Source organism: Cygnus olor, chromosome 28 (genome assembly GCF_009769625.2).
Source record: "Cygnus olor isolate bCygOlo1 chromosome 28, bCygOlo1.pri.v2, whole genome shotgun sequence".
Taxonomy (NCBI): Eukaryota; Metazoa; Chordata; class Aves; order Anseriformes; family Anatidae; genus Cygnus; species Cygnus olor.
The window spans coordinates 2,436,164-2,456,837 of record NC_049196.1 but is presented as its reverse complement, the minus strand read 5'-3'; the positions used below and the strand labels follow the sequence as shown (position 1 = coordinate 2,456,837).

Here is a 20,674-nt window from a genome sequence, read left to right as displayed (position 1 = left end):
AGGAAAAGGGAAGAAACCAGCCCGAGTCCACTTCGCTTTTATAATTATTTCTCCTTTGTTACAACAAACCAGAAATACAGGATTCCATTGAAACTGGAACAGGTCACAGAATGGCCGAACTTAAAACTTGAGGACAGGGGGAGGAGCAGACCCCTTCTCCATTCCCAAACGCGCGGGGGTCAGTGCAGGCGGCTGCTCTGAGGGCTCGGTTTCGGTTACGCTGAGCGGTAACGGCACTGGTGAGCTAATGAACCTTGGACCCCGGGTTTTGAAAAGCCAGTTCTACCACGATCTGCTGTCACAGACGTAATTCTATGGTCCTGCTTCCAATTCCTTTAAATAAAATTTCCTGCAGATACAGAAACCACTGGTGCCATCTGTTCATACACAAAACAAGAAGAAATTCAAACTTTTATCTAAAACAAACCCCAAAAAGCCTTCAGCTCGGGAAGTCCCCCGCACTACTCATTAACAGAACGCTAGCTATCAACAGAGAGGAATTTTGGGTGCAAAACAGCAAGATTGGCATGTCTACAAGGAGCGCTACACCTAAACCTGGCTCAACTGTTCACCCTGCCAGGAGCCTTTGCTTCGGATGGACTGAAGAGAGCTGGGGGCGTGAGCTCGGCCCTTCGGTCGCACTTGGGGACAGCACTGGTCCCAAAATGCAACCGCGGCGCCTCGGAGGCACATAAACATGCGGTCCCAGCACCAACGAGCAGCGCTCCTCTGCGGGGGCGCTGCAAGGAACCGCGGCTGGCTGATGTCAGGGGCTAACTGCAGCACGTCTGTCAAAGTCACCTTTGGAGTAGTTAGGGGAAAAAAAAGATACAAAAAACAATCCGGAAAGGTTCCATACAACACAGAGTATCAAAATGTTAAAGAAACAGCTAAAGTCTGATTTCTTGGTAGAACAGGGCTGCTCCCTATTCTTGTGGGTCCTTCCAGCATGAATCAGGGTTTCCATTTTTAGCTTATGGGCATTGACATACACACTAACTTCAACGACAGTCTCTCGCAACGACCTTCAGTCATTCGTTTCTGGGTCTGCCTGAGCCATGTAAGCATCCAGCTCGGCATCGAGGTGTCCTTTCGTTTTCGACATGTAAGCATCTAACTGGTTGTCCAGCTGCTCCTTGGTCAGCGCCGGGCGTGCCGATCCTCTTCCTCGTCCTCTGCCTCTGCCGCGGCCTCCGAAGCCCCCTCTTCCCCGGCCTGCCATGCCGCGACCTTACGGAGACGAGACAACAGTTACACACTGCGGCAGACGCAGCCTCGGGGCCTGGCGTCGCCGCGCTCCCCCTGCACAGCCACGGCCCAGCTGCTCCAGCACCTCCCCGGGGAGCCAGGCAGCCTCGCCGGAGCTGCTGCCCCTCCGCCTGCCTCCAGCTGCGGGACCGGGGAGGCTCTGCTGTGCTGGCGTGGCTCCCCAGGCTGCTTCGCTTTCAGCCCAGAGACATCTGATCCGCAGCTATCTCCTGAGCCCTCAGCTCCAACCGCCACCTCCCCTGCTCGCATTCCAGCTCCTACACCACTCCGCGTACTTTCTCCTCTGCCGAGCGCAGCCCCTGCAGATTTCTGGGACAGGTTCAAGCTCTTAGCGAAGTGGCAACGGCAGCAAACATTACAAGCAAACTTCTACTGAAGTACCTCAAATCCTGAGAGTTTTCAGACTGCTTCTGAAGCACGATACCCAGGAGACCACACTGACCAGTACTAGTTTGTCAGGCAAAGAAATAAAGCGAAAGCCAAAGCTGTCAGGAAATATGCAGGTTCCCAAAGACTGCTCTGAGAAACACTGTGCTGATCTCAAAGTAACACGAGAGCGCGTCTGGCAGATGTTCTAACCAAACGTGTCAGAAACATTAACAACCCTGCCATCAGCAGCTGCCTCCTGATTTCCTCCTGTACTCCTGCTTCACTCTGGTGCTTCTGATTTGTTGTTGACAAGGGGGAGCTCATTTCCCCGAGACTTGATTCGGTTTCTGACTTTGCACTTAAGTTTACTTTGCTCATGTGAAGGGTCAGCTAGGAACCTGCTCCTTCATACACCACAGTTTGAGCTTTCTCCTCTATCAAGTTTTTGCCCCTCACCGAATTAAAATACCCAGCCTTATGGTTTACACAGGCCATTTAACATTTCCTTTTTGAAGCGTGAGAAGACAGCGTGGCCTTCCTCAGCACGTTCAGAGATTACTCACCGCCTGCACTACTACCAAAAGCATCACACAGCCAGCGATACCTGCAGGAGGGAAGAGCGTTACCCAAAACCCCTCTAGCAACACCGAAAGTCAAGGGTCTGGGTTAAGCACAGGGCCTGGCAAAATGCTTCAGGAAAGGAAGCCTTCGTTTAGCACTGTTTTATACACCCATTCGGGCGTGAATGGCTCTCGGGCTGCACGTACCTACATAAGCTAGCCTTAAACAGGAAAGGGAACTCAGGTGTGTTCAGCAGCAGCACGCTGCTCCCGAAGTTTCTGCACACTGACCTCTGCCACCAAGTCCACCGCGACCCATGGCGCCTCTGCCCAGACCGCCTCTTCCAGGGCCACCGCGACCTCGAAGGCCGCCTCTCCTCAGGCCCATCCTGGGGGACATTCCTCTTCCTCCCCGAAGCATGCTCTGACCTGCAACAGTGACGGAATTCCAGGCAGACAAATCAGTTCCCAGACTGAGCAAAGGAACCGGAGTCGAGCCGTCGAAAAGGCGGCGTTGCTGACGGACCAGCCGCGGTACTCACCCCTGAGCGGGAGTCCCCCTCTCAGCAGGGCTCTCGCTCCCCGGCCGCCACGCATGGCTCCTCGTGGCAAACCTCTCTGCCCCATCGATAGTCCTCTTCCTCCCATGGCTCCGCGAGCGAGGGGTCCTGCCGGACGGCCTAATCGTGCCTGAATGTTGCTTTTACCGAGGCGTTGCTTCAAGCTCTTCTGGAATGAAAGATTTTTAAGGAACAAAGTCATGCAGCAATCTCCGACTTGCGACACAAACAGCACGGCAATTGCTTATCAGTAAGGTTTTTTTTTAAAAAACATAGAGGGTCAACAGCTCTCCGCAGCACACAATCAAGCTTCAAACAGAGCACAATCAAATCTGCTTCAGGAGGGATAATTTATGAAGGTCAAACCGAGAACAAAGACCTTTCCTGGAAGCAAGTGTTTGTACAGAGACAAGAAAGCTTGCAGATTCAGAAGGAAATATTTTTCTCCATTTTTAGCAGTGCCGCTCGGTCCAAATCAAAGCGGACACTTAATCCGCACGGCAGCCCACTAATCCTTCTTGCTGGAAGGTTACCGACCATGAAAACCTCTGAGCTACAAAGCAACCACCCCTGCTGGGGAACGAGCCTAGCCTACCTCCGCAGAGCGAGTGCCATCTGCGCAGCCACACGCCAGCGCATCGCTCCGAGGGGCCTGCTGCTACAGCCCTGGCCTGGCCACGCTTCCAGGCTACTGCAACCGCTACGCAAAGCACCAACTTCTCCGTCTGTTACGGAAACGAAACTGTACTGAAGCACCTGACCCTCACAAAAACTGGGGAAGTCATCTTTGCTTATCTGTCTTCTAAGGTGAAGTTGTTTGTTGTTTCCCCCCCCCCCCCCCCCTCCTCCTTTGAAGTCCCGCAGGTCCAACCACCAGAGTCCATCTCACAGACAGAGCTGGCTTCCCTTGGGACAGCCGTAGCTGCTCCGGTCCTCAAAGCCTGCACCAGAACGGCTGCAGGCACAGCTCAACTGCTCACGAAGCAGCAGCAGAACTGCCAATTTTACATCTCAGTGTTTTTAACACACACTGGTGCCAATCCTGTCTCCACACAGCACACAGCTTCTGCTGCAACTGTTGAACCCTGCAGCGGACTGGGAAACAGTGGGGACCTTTAGAGCTGTCTCGAGAACAAGAGCTCTCAGCCCTCAGAAGGCAAGGCACAGAGGTCAGTAGTGTACTACAGCTTCCCAGAGTTGCTTACGCTTCTCGTCAGCTTTATAGATCTACTTGACTCAAGCCCGCGGACAGCTGAAACGCTTCTCCTGAAAGCAGCCTACTCTGTGGCTGAGTTAAGATTCGAGTTTTACTGCCTCAGAGCTTACTCATTCGCTTTTCCGACAGCTGCTGCAGTCTGAGATGTTCGTCTCCTTTCTGCCCAGCCTGGCTGGCAGAAGGGCATGAGAAAGCATGTGAACATTTTGCATCCCATTACTCATTTATATTATCATGAGAGTTTAAGATAACCGCTGGACTTTGCACTGACAGAGCCTAAGAGCGCTCACCTTTCTGCCTCAGCGCAGTAGCGCCTTGGTCTGCTACAGCCATTAACGAAGTGCATGCCTAGAACCACAACGTAAGTGCTTTTACTTCACAAGAGCAGAAGGGAGGTTTACATAAAGACTGATGTGGTGGGTACAAACACAAACCCGTAAAGCTAGCACATGCAGTGCCCTGCAGGAGTTAAGAGTACTTTTCTGAAGCACAGGTTCTGAAACACATCACTGGAATCAATGCTCCTCAGCACTTCGACACAGCACATCCAAACGGATCAGAAAAGCTCCTGCTGATACCAAGTGAAGTGCCTGTGAAAAGCCTGTCACCACATCAACTCCCAGAGCAACTTACAATCTTCAAAGAGCAATCCAACATCAATCAGGTTTCCAGATTTCCCTATAACGCGCTTCTGCAGCCCTCCCTGGCAGCACTCAATCCCAGAAGAACGCGATGTACACCTATTCCTGGCATATGGGTGAAGCTTTTGGCTCAGTTCTTTCCTGTTCTCCTCAATTCAGCAAGCAGAAACTTTATGCTTTCAATCCAGTTTCACTTACCACTTGTGAAATTCTTAAGGTTCGAGTTTTTTGTTGTTTTTTTTTTTAAAGCAGAAAGTTCTTCAGGCTACCATTTCCAGAGCTTTTGTTTATAAGCTCTGGGAGGCTAACTGGCACCGCAGTCTGTTTTTAAAACAGAACTCTCAAGAGATCTTAAAAAGCAGCTGCATTCCTCTTTATCAGAGATTAAGCCCTGAACATGAGCACGTGTGGCAGGTTTAAGTATTCCAGCTATTTAGTGAAGCAGCTCAGCTAACAACTTTCCAGGGCTTTCTCCTGGTGTGCAAGATAATGCAGAGAATTATATTTAACCTCTGCTGCAGTCAAGTCATGCAGTGCTGCTATTTAAACTCACTGCACAGCTGTGCAGCAGTACCCCACAGGTTCCAACCCATGCCCTACGCACACGTTTTAAGCTAATCTTTTCAGCCTTCCCATTTAAATACAAGTTTTAAGGGTTGCAAAACCCCTTTAGCCTGACAAGGAGCAGACCAGGCAAACACCTGTTCTGTACGTTATTTTTCACCACTGCCCCTTTTGTAAGCCCACAGTTATAGAGAAACGTGGGCCGCAGCAGAAAAAGCAAAAGCAAGCATGCTTGCTTAGACCTGCTGCTGTACTGAGAGGATACTTTGACAAACATGCCCCACGATCTATAACATTCATCACTAAAATGGGGATAAAGACAGTTTGCATGAGGAAAATGTAACACTATTGCTCAAATCCAGGCCTGCAGCCTAGCATTTGCAAGCAATCAAGCATCAGTTTTTCATCTGGTCCTCGCAGCCAGCTGCTATCAAGGGAGTGCACCAAGAGAGGGTGGAGTTGGGGATGGGAGCAACCAGCCTCAACTGGACAGTAAGTGCTGGAAACAATCTGCAGCAATTGTAACTGCAGCTACAGTGCGAGATGAAGAACTCTGCAGATCCAGAAACCCAGAATGAGAACATTTCTCTGAAAAAATAGAGAGGAGATATGAACAGCCAGCACAAAAACAATGAACTCAGTAATATTAACCAGTAAGTTACGAAGTATTACTTATCTGGAGTGAGAAACGGGATTTTTTCAAGTCCCTTCAAGGTTTCTAGTGTTTAACTTTCAGGAACATTTTTCAAAATCCACCGTATCCTGAAAAGCCATCAGCTGGTGACAGGCATCACCTGGCCACACCACAATACGCCCCCTTCTCTCACCTGTTTAAGCTTCAAAGCAGCCTGGACAGAAGGTCTATTCTCCATCTGCTGGGCCAGTCTTCTGTTTCTGGCACTGGCTAGCTGCTGCTGCTGCTGCATGGTAGCCCGAATATTCACTGGCATCGGCTGTTTGTTCTTCAGCATGTTAGTAAAGCTTCAAGGTCGAATAAAATGGGTGTTTAAATAAAGCTTTATTACATACATTTATTGGCATTTCATGGTTCTCAAGATTGGATCTCCAGATCCCATGAACCTTATGTAAAGAGTGGTACTTAGGTCACATCATATGTGATTACATATTCCTTGTTTTCCACAAGTGTGCAAGAACTGGAAACTCAGAAGTGATGTTGTATATTAATTCAGAAGCGATAAAGCTTCAGGTTACTGATTTTAGAAATGGAAGAAGGAATGAAAACAAGCAATAAGCAGAGATGACCATGACAGATGGAAGAGGACATCACGGAAACAGAAAAGCCAAGTGAAATCTGACTGCAAAAGCTAAATTAACCCTCAAAGATCTCAGAAACCTGATAAAAAAACTCAATACCCCAGGACAGCTTTACAGGAGACATCACCCTGGGGACAGAATGAGATGCCTCTGGCACACCACGGAACTGGTGCCTAAGAAATGCCACCACCTGAGCGTGCTCACTTATGAGAACAGTTTGCTTGGTAGTGTTTGTGGTGCATGGAGAATCTTCTGTCTTTAAGAGCTGTATCAGAGCAGAACACAGCAAGATGGTCAGCAACGTTAGCAGCAACCCATCAGCTGTCCTGGAAGCTACACAAGCTGGAAAAGAAAACGCGGGTAAGAAATACGGACTGACCAAAATGAAACAGGCCAGCAAGCCTTCTCTGCACTGCACCTCACCACCTGTCTTCTCGGGAACAAGCTCCAACCATTGGCTCAGGCTAGCTCTCACTGCAGCACTTGCCAGAGCAGGGACTGCACACAAATGGCTCCATTTTTCCCTGGCTCACTGATATAAATACAGTTAACCAACGAGTGATTAGTAAGAAAGTGAAACGTAACTGCGGCGTCACTGTTAGTTGTCTGTAGAACTGCAGAAGCACAATGGCATGGAAAAAACAGGAGAATGCTCAACAGAAGAAATAAGGAAATCAGTATCGAGAAGAGAGAGATGGAGATGAAGCAAAGCGTTTGCCTCTTACAAGGCCCAAAACATTGTTAAAGGGCCTTTGGGCTTGTTTAATGGCCTGCTGCATGCCTCTTACAGGCCAGACCACATGCACGTGTGTCTGCCTCGGACAAAGCAGCAAGCCTACTGCAGCTTAGGTAACATGCTACCATACTGCAGTGTCAACTATATAAATGTAAAAACATGTGGAAGAAAAAGGGAGGGTGTGAGGTTTCTCTCTGTTGTTATAACACATCCCGCCATATTTACGTGTTGAGAAGTTTAATATTAACTGCTATGGATAAATTGCTCCAAAACAATTGCCCTTTTAACCTTGCGTACCACATTTGTTGCAGTTTAAGACAGAGGTGCATAGCCATCTGCTTGTTTTACTGAGGTTAAAAGAGGGCAGAAACCACGTTGGTTTTTGGACACCGGACAGTGATAATTAAGTAAAAAAATTTCTTATGAGCTGAAGCTGCTGTTGGCTTCCTCACCGCTCGTTCAGAGACATCTTGGTGGTGCTCTTTAGCACAACCTTCGGTGCTGACTGTGCAGCCATCTTCAGATCAACAGAATCTGCAAAACATGAGAGCCAGATTTAACAAACAGCACAGAGATCTTGCATTTACTCAGCTAAACATTCAAAAACCTGCATTCCAGCTCCTTTGGTAGAGAGAATCAAGAACTGGGCAAATAACTGCTATTTTATCAGCACAGTTTTATTAAGTTTTCTAGGCCATTGCCATGATGCAGCAGGTTTAATAAATTAGTCATTTATGTTAACTTAATTCTTACTAAGCAGCCTTCTTTTTAGGAAGTGAAATTTTTTCCTCTGGTAAAAGTAATGCTGCAAAAATACAGTGAATTGGCAGTCAAGGTGGCCCTTAAACGTCTTGTTTAATACTGCATCTAGTGACACTGCTACAGTTCCTAAGCTGTTAGTATAAGCAAGGCGGAAACCCCAATTTGTTTTAAGCAGATAATGCCATGTACTTCCCTATAAAATTCCAAGATTACCCTACAAAAGTCCTATATACTTTAAAAATATTAAGGCTCCATCTTCCTGTGCTACATTACAATTGCCACAGCTTGGCTGGCCAGGGGCACACTGTAAACGTGCAGTCCCCTTGGATTTTTATTATCTAATGCTTTGGTAGGCAGCTCACCCGCAGGCATAATGTGGTTGTCTAGCATGAAAGCGTGCCGCACAGGTCACAAAAGCAGCAAAGGGATTTAAACCCAGCTGTTATCGATCCTGCGAGCACAGCTCAAGCCTTGGGTGTTTTTGCAGTGATTAGTATTACTTAAACGGGCTACGAGCAAGCCTACGAGAGAAACAATTCCTCGTTTTTTATAACCGCCATCAAGCTCAACGCTGACTACCGAGCATTCATCCTCACAATACCCGGAACAGCGTCCTCCTGGCAGGGTTTTACAAGCCACCAACGAGTCGCTGAGCTAAAACCCGGCTGTTATTTTTTTAACCATTAAACGTTTTTAAGATCATTTTTTCCCGTTCCCCCGCCACAACGCGCCGGGCCCAGGGGGGCGAGGCCGGGCCCCAACCGCCCCGGGGAACCCGGCCCCGAGCCTGGGCAGCGGCGGGCGCCGGTTCCCTCAGGGGCAGAGGCCTCGGGAGCTCCCCGGGCCCCCTGAGAACCCCTGAGGGCCCCCTGCGGCCTCCCCCGGCCCCTTCCCGGGCTCCCCGGACACCCCAGCCGCCTCCTCAGCGCCCCCCCGGCCTCTCACCGAAGCAGGCAGTCGCCAGGTCCCGGTTGTGGCCGGCTATACCCTGCCGGCGGCGGCTGCTCACGGTTCACGGGACCAGGGCTGACTCCGTCGCCCTCCGCCCGCTCCCGCCGCCCTCCAGCGCCTCAGCGACAAAATGGCGGCCGCGGCCGCAGCGCCCGCCCCCCCCCTCCCCGCCGCCCAGCCACGAGCCGGCCAAAATGGCGGCGGCCACGGCAGCGCAGGCGCGGGGTGCCGCCAGCACAGCGCCCTCCGCCATTGGGCGGGGCAGCGGAGGCGCAGCGCCTTCCTCCTCTGCTATTGGTCAACCGGCACGGGGTGGGCGGGACCGGTGCCCGTGCGGCCTGGCCGCTGTCGCCCGGGGGCAGGGGCGGTGGTGGTGGGGCCGGTGTTGGGGGGGATGCCGCGCGGCGAGGCCTGGCCCCGGTGGGGCGGGGGCGTCCCCAAGGCCTCGCGGGGCCCTCGTCCTCCTCCCCATGGGGCATCCGTCCTCACCCCGAGGCTCCCGTCCTCCTCCCGGTGCCCCCGTTCTCCCTCCCCGCCGCCGGTGGGATGCGGGTGTCCCGCCTGCCCCCGGTGGTTCCCCGCCCCGCGGCGGGGCCCCGGTGCCCCGGAAAGCGCCGGGTCTGGCCCCAGCGCCGGCGGACGATGGCGCTGGCGGCCCTGCGCCGGGCCGGGCGCTGCCTGGTGGCGGGGGCTGCTGGGCGAGGCGATAACGAACCGGTTCCTCCGGCCCCGCCGGGCGCCCGGACGGCGGGCAGCGAGTCCCGGCCTGCGGCTGCCCCCGGGCCCCCGTATCCCGCAGCCCCGTGCGGGCCAGGGGCACCCGACCCGGCGGTGCTGGTCCCATGGGGATCCGGGGCTGGGGCCCGGCTCCGGGGCACGTTGGAGCTGGGGACGTCCCTGGGCCCTTGGGTGAACTTGGGGGGGTTTGTCCCGGGGGGGGTTTGTCCCGGGGGGGTCACGGGCAGCGGGACGGGGATGGAAGTCCCAAAGGAGCTGACAACACGCCGCTGGCTGGGTCGGTGCCTTTATTGCGGAGCTGGATCCCCGTGGGATCCCCTGGGTGTGCTGAGGAGCGGGAGGTGAGGAGGGGTGGTGTGGGGGGCTCTGCGTTTTGGGGTGCCGCGGCTGGCTGCTGTGAGGCTGGGGCTGGCCCGGCTCAGGCATTCTCCCAGAAGAAGGTGTTGCAGGCCACAGTGAGGGCGGCCACCAGGACCACATACTCCTGGAAGTCCACTTCCCCATCGCCGTTCTCATCCAGGTCCTGCATGATCTTCTCCACGGCACCTGTGTCCTTCTGGGTCTGTTGGGGGGATGACAAAGGGTGAGCCCCAGAGCTGGGGACATGTCCCAGGGCGTTGAGGAAAGGGGGAGCCCATCTCCTGCACCCCAGCACAGTCCCTACCTCCAGGAAGCAGCCCAGCTCGCTCTGCAGCAGCTCCTTCAGCTCCTTCTTGCTCAGCTTGTACTTGTCCCCCTCTTTGCCCGAGTAGTGGTGGAAGACGTTGATGAGCGTCTCCATGGCCCCTTCCAGCTGTGACGCCATGGCTCCGGCTGCAGGGAGGCACCCACTGCGTTACGGTTGCCGCTGTGAGCCCCAGGTTTCAGTGCCCCCCTTCTCCACCCCAGAAGCATTGCCTGCCCTGACCTTCCCAGCTTGGTGTCACAGGGCTGCGGGGTGCCCTGGTGCTCCCCCAGGCTTTATCAGGGTGCTCCTGCAGGGGGGGACCCCGGCTGCATGCCCCCTTTATAGGGTTGAACGCCGGTGGGTGCCCACGCTCCATCCCCAGCCCCGCGCTCACCTGAGCTCCCCGCCGCGCCAAGTGTGCCGGGCTGGGCTGGCCGGAGACGTTAAATAAGCTCCAAGCCCCCTCCCTCCGGGAGGATCCGATACCGGGGCTGGACAGTCGGGCTGGCACCGCTGGGATGCCCCGTGCTGCCTTCATGGGGATCGGGATGTGGGGACACCCCGACAGTCCCACTGCTGCCCCATGGCCTGCTCGCCCCGCACCAGAGGGATGTGCTGGAGCATCTCTCGGTGCTTACAGGGCAGGGAGCTGCTCTCGGGGGCTCCACGTCTCCCTTGTGCCAGACCTCAGGCATCCCTTTTTGCCACCCCTGGGGCCAAAGCTGGCCTGGTTGCGGCCCTATGGGAAGAGCAGCAGTGGGGTGCCAGGGAAGGGGTGGGCCACGGAGCCAGCCCCAGGTTGGATCCTGACCCCAGGGGTGACCTGCCAGCATCCCCCATCTGTCAGCACCGCGGTGCCCTGCCGGATTCGGCCCCAGCCCTGCTCCGCAGCCGATAACAGCGCGGGTGTCCGGTGTCCTCGGAGCCAGGCGGGGGGGACCGGCGGGGGCTATCGGGTGACGCGGCGTGGGCCCACCGCTCCCCGCACACAGAAAGGCCTCTTGTCACATCAAAAATGCCCCACAATCCCTGCCCGAAGGTTGCCTCAGCAACAGCGCGGCCAAAGAAACCAGATTCCCCGGCCGCGCTGATAATCCCAGCTCTCGTTACGGCCCAGCATCCGCGCGGCCTGGCCGTGCCCGCTGCGGCCTCCCCATCCCCACGTGTCCCCCCGGGAGCGGGGCCGGTGCCAAGCCCCCAAACGGGGGCGGCTGGGACGATCCCCCCGCTTTGTGCCCATCCGTGGGGAACCCTCCCGAGGGAGCAGGGGGGCTGCCGGGTGCTGTCACTGTGGCGTTTTTGCAAGAGCCGCGTGGTGCTGGGCTCTTTATCCCAGATTCCAACCCTCGTTCGGGGCTAATTATATCCCGCTCCCTCTGTTTCCATTTTCCGTACTTCCCGTCCCATGCGTTTGGGAAATAATGCAGCCAGGGGGTCCCAAAATTGCCGACACACCCCCCAACCCTGTCTTGGTCCCATGGGGAGCCAGACCCATGGCCCTGTCCTGGGGGGTGATGGCGTGGAGGGGTGAAGGGTTTTGGGGTGAACTGCAGCATCTTTGGGGCCTGCACCTGGGGCAATTGGGGTGGCCATAAAGGGGTTCCTGGATGGAGATGGGGATCCCAGGTGGAATTGGGGGTCCCAGATGGAGATAGGGGGTCTGGATGGAGATGAGGGGCCCTGGAAGGAGCTGGGGGTCTAAGATGGAAGTGGGTGTTCCAGAGTTGGGGTCCTGGATGGAGTTAGGGTGCCAGGATGGAAGTGGGGTTCCCAGATGGAGGTGGGGGTCTTGGATCGAGGCAGGGGGTCTGGATGAAAACTGGGGTCCTAGAAGGAAGTTGGGTTGCCAGATGGGGGTGAGGGTCCTGGAAGGAGGTGGGGGTCCCAGGCAGAGGTGGGGGACCCCAGTGTCACTCACTTGGCAGTGTCCACGCAGGGGCTGGCAGCGGTGGCACCCCCGTACCCGTCTCAGCGCGGCTCGGCAGTGGCAGGATCCGGCCGAGCCTTCTGGGAATGCCCAGCCCTGGCGCTGCGTCGCCTGCCCAGCTGCTCCGTGACGGTCCCAAGCTTAAAAATAACCTGGGCCCTGCAGCCACTGGGCATCAGCACGGCCAGGCGCTTGGAGCGAGCCGGTGGCTGTTTCATGGCCGTTTCACGGCCACCAACTCGCTCCAACCCCCGGCCATGCTGAGCTCTGTGTGCGCTCGGCCAGGCTCTGCCCCACTCTCATTAAACCCCAAACCTCCCCAGAGAGCAGGAAGCGCTGGGTGTTTCCCGAGTGGTGGGACCGCCTGGAGCCACGAACCCCGCTGCTGCGGGGACATCACATTGTGGGGGGGGTGGTCCCGGGAATGGGGACCGCAGCGGTGCCAGCCCGACGTGTCCGCACTGGCAGCTCCCCAGGACAAGCTCTTACCAAACCGGGAGCAGCGAGGGACATGCCAGGAGGTTTACACACAGCTTGGAACAGGTTTCAGCCTCTTCGACTCCCGTGCTCCACTTTGACCCAGCTAAACCAGTTGCTCCAGTTGCTGGTGCCGGGGCTGGGCTTGATCTTGTCTCTCCAACCCATTGCTGGAGTATGGAAGAGGCTTTTCCATCCCTAGAGTTTGGAAGGGGGGGAAGCTGCTGGGTGTGCACCGTGCCAGGGTCGGGGACATTGTAATGACACCAGGCATGCGGTGTGGTGACCTTTTCTACTGTGGCCTCGATGGATGGGGTGCGTGATGAGTCCTGATACACGGTGTGGACCAGTGCTGGGCCAGTGCCCGCAGTGCCCACAGCCACTGTGACCACCCCTGGTAGAGCAGAGAGAGGTCGGGGACAGCACCCGGACATGGCGACAGGCACTAACCCCACAGCCTGCCCCGGGATGCTCGTCTTGTCCCGATAGCGCCGGGGACCCTGAGGCCACGTCACCGCTCCCTGCCTGCGCATCCATCCCATCACGGGGCCGCTGCAGTGCATGCTCCTTCCTCACCCCATCCCGGCACCCCGAATTCCAGGGGCAGCGAGTCACGGGCCCGCCTGGCTCTTGGGGCCAGTGACTCACCCCAAACCTGTCCCTGTCCCTTCGGAGCCTGACTCACCCCGGCGGTTTCCCATCCCAGTCCCCTGACGTGGGGCTCAGCGGAAGTCCCGTCCCCGTCCCACCGTCACCCCGGGGATGGGGACGGACCGGATGGGGCTGCAGGAAGCCAATTCCTCCCCCGTGAGCTGGTGTGATGGGTGCGCGGGTGGGGACCGGGCTGCCCAGTGCTGGCCGGAGCCACCCTGTCCCCGCGGACAGGTGGAACAAATGCGTCAGGGACGGTGACGGTTGCATCGCACCCTGCTCCGGGTCCCCAAAACTGGTGATGGGGAGGGTCCCGGAGGGGAAGCCCAGTTGGACTGGGCTCCCTGGGTCCATCCCTGTCCCATCCTTGCTCCCCGTCACGCTCGAAGTCACACAACTTTGAGGACAACCCCTGCTGTGCACTCCAGCAAACCTCTGCCCTGGCAGGGATGGGGTGGTGGGCAATTAGGGCCGTGCTCCTGGTGGGGACGCTCCCAACACCGCCCGTGTCCCCTCCATCCCGTGCCACCGGGGACAGCTCGGGGGCCCCGTGGGAACGGCTGTGCCGCAGCGGACACCTGCCAGGGCTGCCATGTTATAAATACCCAGGGATTAAAGGGGAGCGCTCGGGCAATCCCAACCCCCTAATTAATTTGGATTAATTAATTTTCACAAAGCCCACTATTAATAGGGATGATGTCAGCGGGTGGCTGAGTCACAACTCTCACTCGGTGCGGGGTGAGCCCAGCCCTGGTTCTGCAGCTAGGACGAGCTGCGGCATCGGGGGACGATGGGGACAACGATGGGGACAACGTTCCTGTCCCGGGTGCATCCCCATCCCCGCCGGGGCAGGGCAGAGTATGGGATGCATTTAGGGGAGGGGACATGGCCTGCGCCCCTGGAATGATCCAGGTGATGTTCGAGCCTCAGACCCTGCGGAGCAAACATGCTCCGGGACCCTGGGGTCCCATCCTGCGTCCCCACGGCGCGGTGTGGACACGGGTTTGCAGCGAGCGCTGGATTTGGGCCGCTGCCCATGCCGGGAGGGAGGAGACGGGAAGACGGGAAAACGTCGGCTGCCGGGCGGTGTCCGTGCGCCTGGCTGCAACGGGAAACCCTACACCGCGGCCGGGGGGGACAAAGCGCCGCGCTCGCCCCGTATAAAACCCCGCGGGGGTCTGCAGCCACCTGCAGCTGAGCGGGGTAAGTCGGGGTCGCTGCCTCGTCCCCATCCCGTCCCACGGCGGTGTTTGGGGCCTGTGCGGTGCCACTGCTTCCTGGTGTCCTGCCCTGGCTGCCTCCAACTGTGGGATGGCAGGGCTGTCCCCAAGTGGCCGTGCCCCCCACCGCAGTGATGCTGGGGGGTTGGGAGGGGGTCTTGATCCCTAGTGCGTAACGAGGCAGCCCCCAGCTGCACTGTGACTCAGCTCTGCAGGGCTGAGACTGTGCAAACTCGCTGCACCCCGGGCTGGGGCAGGGCAGGGGGTCCCTTATCCCATGCAGCCCCCTCCAGCCATCACCTCCTGGGATGCTCCATCTCCTCCCACCCCCTTCTTGGCTCTGCAGCCCCCAGTCTCCCCCCCACGCGCCATGGCCACGGGCGAGCTGACCGAGCTGGAGCAGGCCATCGACACCGTTGTCACCATCTTCTTCACCTACGCGGGGAAGGAGGGCAAGAAGGGGACGTTGATGGCCGAGGAGTTCAAGGAGCTGGTCCAGCTCCAGCTGCCCAACCTGATGAAGGTGAGGGTCAGGGCAACGTGAGGGGGGGGGCAGAGGGGAGCTGGGGGGCAGCTGGGAGGGAGGGGTTGGTCCCCATGGAGCCCCCAGAGCTCAGTGGCTGCTCCCAGTACCCTGGGGTTTGCCAAGGGTGGAAAAGCAAAAGTAAAAGTGGAAAGTGGATGGTGCAGGCAGGGTCCGAGCTGCTGCAGATGGAGGTGTTCTGCTGGTGGGGGAGCAGAGAGGACTGATGCTGTCTGTCTCTCTGTCTGTCTGTCTGTCCCTCCCATTACCCCTTTCTGCATCAGCCTCAGCTGGGCTGGGGGGCTCCCTGCCGTGGGGGATGCCCCTCACTTGAGCCCTGTTTGGGGACAGGGATGGAGGTGTCCCCTGGTGGTGGCAGCCCTGGCTCTTCTGTCCCCATCCTGCTCACTGGGGACCCTGTGGGAGAGCTGAGCCCCCCCTGCCCTCCCCACAGGACGTCCCCTCCCTGGAGGAGAAGATGAGGGAGCTGGACGTGAACAACGACCAGGAGCTGAAGTTCAGCGAGTACTGGCGGCTGATCGGCGAGCTGGCCAGGGCCATGCGGCGGGAGAAAGCGGAGAAGAAGAAGTGACGGGGACTGGGGGACACTTGGGTGACACGATGCTAATAAAAGAGGTTTCCCCGAGCCTGGGCATCGCTGCCGTTCTTAGCAGGAGGTCCCTGGTGCGAGCAGCCCATCTCCCTGCTGGGTCCAGCCGTGCCACGAGCAGATGGTGCCGTTCCCAAATTGCCCTGGTGCTGGTCTGGCTTGCAGGGTCCCACCCCGTACCCCACAAGCACAGCTGTGGGGTCACACAGAGCAGCCTTGATGCATGGCAGAATGCGTGCAGGGCTGGCGTGGGGCTCAGGACCATCTCCAGCAGCGATGCTGTGATAGCTGCCGGTGGCGGCCACCTCCAGGACACCAATGTCCGTCTGCTCCAGGGTCACCTGGGGATGCGCCCCCTCGATAAACCACACGCCGGGCTCAGCATCCCCAGCCGAGCCCCCGTCCCTGGCGTTCAGCTCCCACGTCCCCCAGCAAGGCTGGGTGGCGGTGCCATCCCCTCAGCGGGGTGACCGGTGCCCCGTCCCCGAGCCAGCCGGTGCCCGGTGGCCGTTCCCACGCGGCACTGCGTGGCCGTGCTGTGCCGGATGGGGATGGGGAGCGCTCGGTGTGGCCGGGAAGGAGGCGTTTCCCAGCCCCACGCTGGCCCGGGGCCAGGCTCCGAAATGAGCCGCCTTGCACCACACCGTGCGCAGGGAGCTCCCACTCACACCTCCCTGGTATAAAACCCCAGTGCACCGCAGCCCGCTCATACCCGGGACAGCCCTCGGAGCAGGTAAGTGGCCTGGCCGCCTCCACGCGGGGGGGGGGTCCCTGTGCCTGGGGGTCCCACCACCCCCGCTTTGCTCCCACGCTTGGCTTTGCCACGACTTGCTGCTGGAGCAGGGACGCTCCCATCTCCGGGACATGTCCCGGCAGCTCAGCGCATCCCAGGGCGCCTTCCTTGCCCCGACGCAGAACGAGGGGAAGCCCCCCCCAAAAAGCAAGAGCTGATCCCGACTTTCTTCCCCCCCCCGCCAGCTCCCCAGGACCCCGTCGGAGCAGACAGCCCCACCAAGGGACCCTCAGACCTCACGAGGAGCAGCATGGGCCAGTGCAACTGCCGCAAGAAGCGCAAGGTCCTTGAGCAACGCCGCGGCACCGGGAGGGCCGGGAAGCCGTGGGGCACAGGGGGGGACCCCATGTGTCCCCCATTCCTCAGAGCATGGGGTGCCTCTGAGCAGTACAGCAGGGCTGAGGGCCACTCCCAGGATGAATTTGGGGTTTGGAGATGCTGCCCTGGGCTTGGGCACCTGGTGCCAGGGGCTTGAAAGCTTGGGGAACCCAGGCGACTTTTTCCAGCTCCCACCGAGCCGCCCAGCTCCTTGCAACCTCTCCGGGGATGCCCGATGTCAGAAAGTCTCCTGTTTCCCTCTGCTTTCAAACTGGAGGTGCCCACCCCGTGTCCCGAGGGGGCTCGCCGGGCGCTTTGCACCTGCGGAGGATTTGGGGCCGGGGCGCGGGGCTGAGGCTCTGAAGATTGCCAGTTTCTTCTTTAATGGCCATCGCCTGATGTGGTTTAAAGGTGTTTCGAGGGGAAACCACAGCGCCGGGTGAATCACCGTCGTTTCCCTTCAGATGCAGCTTCGCTTAATTAGCACGAGTGGTCGAGCAGCTGCGTCGGGCCGGGTTGCACCCCCCAGGCTGGGGCTGGGGGGCTGCAGCCCCCGTGGGATGGGAGGAGGGCGGCCACCATCCCGCCGTGCACCCGGGCACTGACTCACACCTCCATCCGCCGCTTGTGCAAAGGAGAGGAAGAACCAGTCCGGACGGCGGCGGCGGCCCCCGCGCCGTGGGTGTAGCGCCCGGAGACGCTGGGGCGGCTGGGCAGGGAGAGACGAGGGGGACAGGCCTGCCAGGGGGGTCGTTTTGGGGTGTCGTGGCTGCGTGGAAGAGTGTTGTGACCGTACAGAGGCGTATGGCGGCTGTGCGAGGGTATTGGGGGCGTGGAGGGCCTGTAAGGAGGGGTCTTACATCGGGAAGGAGGGGTCCCACATCTGCAAGGAGGGGTCCCGCACCTACAAGGAGGGGTCCCGCATCTACGAGGAGGGGTCCCACATCTGTGTGGGGGGTTCTCGCGTCTGTCCAGGGGGTCTTACAGCAGTGTGGAGAGGTCTCGCGTCTCTACAGGGGTCTCATGTCTCCACGGAAGGGTCAGCATCCATACGAGGGGTCCCACATCTGTACGAGGGGTCCCACTTCTGAACGGAGGGGTGTTGTGTAGATAAGGAACTTTATTAAATCAGCGTGGGGGGGGGTGGAACAGCTACAGAGAGCATCAGCACATCTGCCCGGGGGTGTCCCATCCATCCCAGGGGTCCCCCATCATCCATCCTGGGGGTCCCCCATCCATCCTGGGGGTGTCCATCTGGTACCTCACTGTCTCTCCCCACCCTTGCAGGACTGCCAGGAGCTCACCAACGTGGAGCAGGCCATCGAGACCGTCATCAACCAGTTCCACTGCTACGCGGTGAAGGGGCAGAAGGAGTACCTGACCCCCAATGAGATGCGGGAGCTGGTGGTGCAGAAGCTGCCCCACTTGGGGAAGGTGAGGGCAGAGCCTGGGGACAGCGGGGGGGGTCCTGGTGGACGTGGGACCCTGCACCCCCATCACCTCCCTGATGCTTTTTCTGCCCGCCCCGCAGTGCGTCGGACCGCTGGATGAGAAGATCGAGTGCATGGGGGACCCTGATGAGGCCAAGCTGGAGTTTGGAGAGTACTGGGACATGATGGGGGACGCGGCCAAGGGCTGCCGGAGGAAGTAGAGGGCATCGGGGGACGAGAAGGCGCCCGAGGCCTCGGGCTCTGCACTGCGACGAGGTCCCGGCGGCTGCGTGGTTGCAGGTCCCCTGGCCCCGGAGCGTCGCAGCGAGAGGGACTTTGCTCCTTTCCCCTCCCCAAATCCCTTCGATGTGGGGGCTCCGGGCCAGCCCCAATGTCGCCGTTGGTGGCCTGGGCATAGTTTCTGCTCCCACCCTCCTGGACCGGGGGTACGATGCCTGCGCTGCTCAGTTTTTGGGGTGCTGCGCCTGCGCGAGGCTCCCCACCTGCCCCTGGCTGACAGCCGGGCTTGGGGCTGAGCTGGTGGCGGGTTGTTATCAGCTTGCGTCACTTGCAACCATTTTTGTATAAATTAATAAAGGAAAAATGAAAAAAAAAAAAAACACAACAAACACAGCCAGGATGGGATGACTTTGTTTTTTGGGGAAGAAGGGGGAGGAGGGAGGGATGGGATTGTGGCGCTGAGTGAGCATCGGTCGCTGCTAGGTTGTGCAGCCCCAGTGTGGAGCACGAGGGTGCAAAGGGTGCTGCAGGTGTGCAAGGGGTGCTGCAGGTGTGCAAGGGGTCCTACAAGTGTGCAAGGGGTGCTGCAAGTGTGCAAGGAGTGCTGCAGGCATGCACGGGGTGCTGTGGGCATGCAAGGGGTGCTGCAAATGTGCAAGAGGGTGTAACAAGTGTGCACAGGGTTGCATGTGTGTGTGCACTGCGGGTGTGCATGGAGCTGTGGGTGTGTGCACGGTGCTGTGGGTGTGCAGGTGCCCATGCAGTGGCATGGCCCATGCCCGTGGTCTCCATCTGGGGACCCCACAAGCACAGCAGGGCCGTGTCACCCGCACTGGGCACCCCAAGGGATTTGGGCACGGGGGAGCTCGGAGGAGCCCCGAAATCTCTGGGTTTGGAAAGAGCCAGGAGCTGCAGGGCCAGTGAGCAGGATCCCACCTGGGCTGGCTGAGCGTGGGATTTCCGTGTAATTGCAGCAAATTAGGAAACAGCAAATGCCACAAAGCGGTGGCTTCCTAGGACAGAGCAATTAGCACAGGCAACGAGAGCATGGAGAGTGAAGAAATGGGTTTGAGAGGGTGCAGGGCACCCACCGAGCCTGGCCATCCACCTTTCCTTGCCATGGTCCCATCCAGGTTGTATGGGACCATGGTTCCAGCCGAGCTCCATGTCCTCGAGGAGCCCATGGGCACCCCTACATGGGGACAGGGATGGGGACAGGCATGGGGACAGGCATGGGGACAGGGATGGGGTCCCTGATGGGTGCAGGGGGTGCGGGCACCATCTCCACACCTCTGTCACCATGCACTTTGTGCTCTGGGGAGACAAAACAATGAAAAACCCCAAACCCTGGAGAAAAGTGATGAAACCTGAGGCCAGGCTGGGTGGCCGGTCCTCCCGGGCTGGCGGCCGGCACCGCCACCGCGACTCGGCCATGGCCGCCCTCTGTCTCCTCTCACCTTGGGGTGGATTTCACAACGAGAATGACTATTTATTGTTCCTGCCTTGGAAATAAATACATGGAAATTAAGCCGAGAGGTGTGGTGTGCATTTAATTAGAGACAGGAAATGTGTCAAATGGTTGGGGTGATGGGAGGGGAAAGGGGAGCCAGGGCTCCTGGGTGCTCTCCCGGCCGTGGGAGTGGGGACTCCGGGCTTCTGGTTTGGCGACCCCAGTGTGACGATGCGCTGTCGGGAGGACGGCGATTCCAGCGGCGTGAGCCATCCTTGATAAGTATCTGTTGGACCTGGAAAGTCCTCGCAGGTGGCAGAAACAGCTCAGCCCGCGCCGGTGACCCTCAGTGACTCAGCGGTGGCTGGGCATGCGTATGAGCCACGCGGCGAGCCCTGAGAAATGCAGCGGGGCTGGTGGCTGCTGTGTGCAGGGGCACATCTGGGTTATTTCGGTCCCCACAAGCCTCATTGGGCCCCCTCTGCAGCGGGTCCCATGGGGCAGAGCCTGCCAGCAAGAAGCCCAGCTGCCCCTCACCCTCCAGCTGGTGGGACGGGGGGCAGAAGAAGCTCGCGGGGACAACCGGGCTGGTTGGGAACTGTCTTGTGATGGGTTTGGGTCCTACGTGGCTGCTCTGAGCGCACGCACACGCCCTTGGATGCCTTGTAAAAATAAGGGCCTGGATGCGGTTGTGACATCTGCCAGGCACAGGAGGGTAATGAAAGCC

The 20,674-nt window shown here is 58.4% G+C and overlaps 4 protein-coding genes across 7 annotated transcripts; 2 read left to right on the top strand and 2 right to left on the bottom strand.

The window, feature by feature from the left end:
* Positions 1-34: 34 nt before the first annotated feature.
* LOC121060986 (chromatin target of PRMT1) lies at positions 35-9,125 on the bottom strand. Of its 2 annotated transcripts, none has more exons than XM_040539194.1 (6): positions 8,898-9,125; positions 7,643-7,724; positions 6,007-6,160; positions 2,741-2,927; positions 2,490-2,627; positions 35-1,230 (listed from the first exon to the last, which is right to left on the bottom strand). In XM_040539194.1, the coding sequence occupies exons 2-6, from the start codon at positions 7,705-7,707 to the stop codon at positions 1,028-1,030; spliced, it is 747 nt and encodes a 248-aa protein (XP_040395128.1). In that variant the 5' UTR covers positions 7,708-7,724; positions 8,898-9,125; the 3' UTR covers positions 35-1,027. The 2 variants fall into 2 exon arrangements, with proteins under 2 accessions (XP_040395128.1, XP_040395129.1); XM_040539195.1 differs by having other exon boundaries at positions 2,741-2,924; positions 8,898-9,112.
* A 789-nt stretch (positions 9,126-9,914) lies between these two features.
* Positions 9,915-13,871, bottom strand: S100A1 (S100 calcium binding protein A1). 3 transcript variants are annotated; one of them, XM_040539185.1, is made up of 3 exons: positions 12,725-13,871; positions 10,306-10,454; positions 9,915-10,203 (listed from the first exon to the last, which is right to left on the bottom strand). In XM_040539185.1, the coding sequence occupies exons 2-3, from the start codon at positions 10,444-10,446 to the stop codon at positions 10,060-10,062; spliced, it is 285 nt and encodes a 94-aa protein (XP_040395119.1). In that variant the 5' UTR covers positions 10,447-10,454; positions 12,725-13,871; the 3' UTR covers positions 9,915-10,059. The 3 variants fall into 3 exon arrangements, with proteins under 3 accessions (XP_040395119.1, XP_040395118.1, XP_040395120.1); XM_040539184.1 differs by lacking the exon at positions 12,725-13,871 and adding an exon at positions 12,227-12,451; XM_040539186.1 differs by lacking the exon at positions 12,725-13,871 and adding an exon at positions 10,703-12,193.
* A 518-nt stretch (positions 13,872-14,389) lies between these two features.
* On the top strand, positions 14,390-15,752 carry LOC121060980 (protein S100-A13-like). Its single transcript, XM_040539183.1, has 3 exons — positions 14,390-14,566; positions 14,930-15,106; positions 15,561-15,752. Exons 2-3 carry the CDS (start codon positions 14,954-14,956, stop codon positions 15,696-15,698), a joined length of 291 nt encoding a protein of 96 aa, XP_040395117.1. The 5' UTR covers positions 14,390-14,566; positions 14,930-14,953; the 3' UTR covers positions 15,699-15,752.
* A 560-nt stretch (positions 15,753-16,312) lies between these two features.
* Positions 16,313-18,896, top strand: S100A14 (S100 calcium binding protein A14). The gene is made up of 4 exons (XM_040539182.1): positions 16,313-16,449; positions 16,695-16,792; positions 18,115-18,261; positions 18,359-18,896. Exons 2-4 carry the CDS (start codon positions 16,760-16,762, stop codon positions 18,476-18,478), a joined length of 300 nt encoding a protein of 99 aa, XP_040395116.1. The 5' UTR covers positions 16,313-16,449; positions 16,695-16,759; the 3' UTR covers positions 18,479-18,896.
* Positions 18,897-20,674: the final 1,778 nt, after the last annotated feature.

Coding starts and splice junctions, on each gene's coding strand:
- LOC121060986 (XM_040539194.1), bottom strand. CDS start 7,707: ATGGCTGCACAGTCAGCACCGAAGGTTGTGCTAAAGAGCACCACCAAG. Junction 6,161..7,642: donor AAGATGTCTCTGAACGAGCG/GTGAGGAAGCCA, acceptor TCGACCTTGAAG/CTTTACTAACATGCTGAAGA. Junction 2,928..6,006: donor CTGCTTTGAAGCTTAAACAG/GTGAGAGAAGGG, acceptor CTTTCATTCCAG/AAGAGCTTGAAGCAACGCCT.
- S100A1 (XM_040539185.1), bottom strand. CDS start 10,446: ATGGCGTCACAGCTGGAAGGGGCCATGGAGACGCTCATCAACGTCTTC. Junction 10,204..10,305: donor AGCTGGGCTGCTTCCTGGAG/GTAGGGACTGTG, acceptor TCCCCCCAACAG/ACCCAGAAGGACACAGGTGC.
- LOC121060980 (XM_040539183.1), top strand. CDS start 14,954: ATGGCCACGGGCGAGCTGACCGAGCTGGAGCAGGCCATCGACACCGTT. Junction 15,107..15,560: donor AGCTGCCCAACCTGATGAAG/GTGAGGGTCAGG, acceptor CCCTCCCCACAG/GACGTCCCCTCCCTGGAGGA.
- S100A14 (XM_040539182.1), top strand. CDS start 16,760: ATGGGCCAGTGCAACTGCCGCAAGAAGCGCAAG. Junction 16,793..18,114: donor ACTGCCGCAAGAAGCGCAAG/GTCCTTGAGCAA, acceptor CCACCCTTGCAG/GACTGCCAGGAGCTCACCAA. Junction 18,262..18,358: donor AGCTGCCCCACTTGGGGAAG/GTGAGGGCAGAG, acceptor CCCGCCCCGCAG/TGCGTCGGACCGCTGGATGA.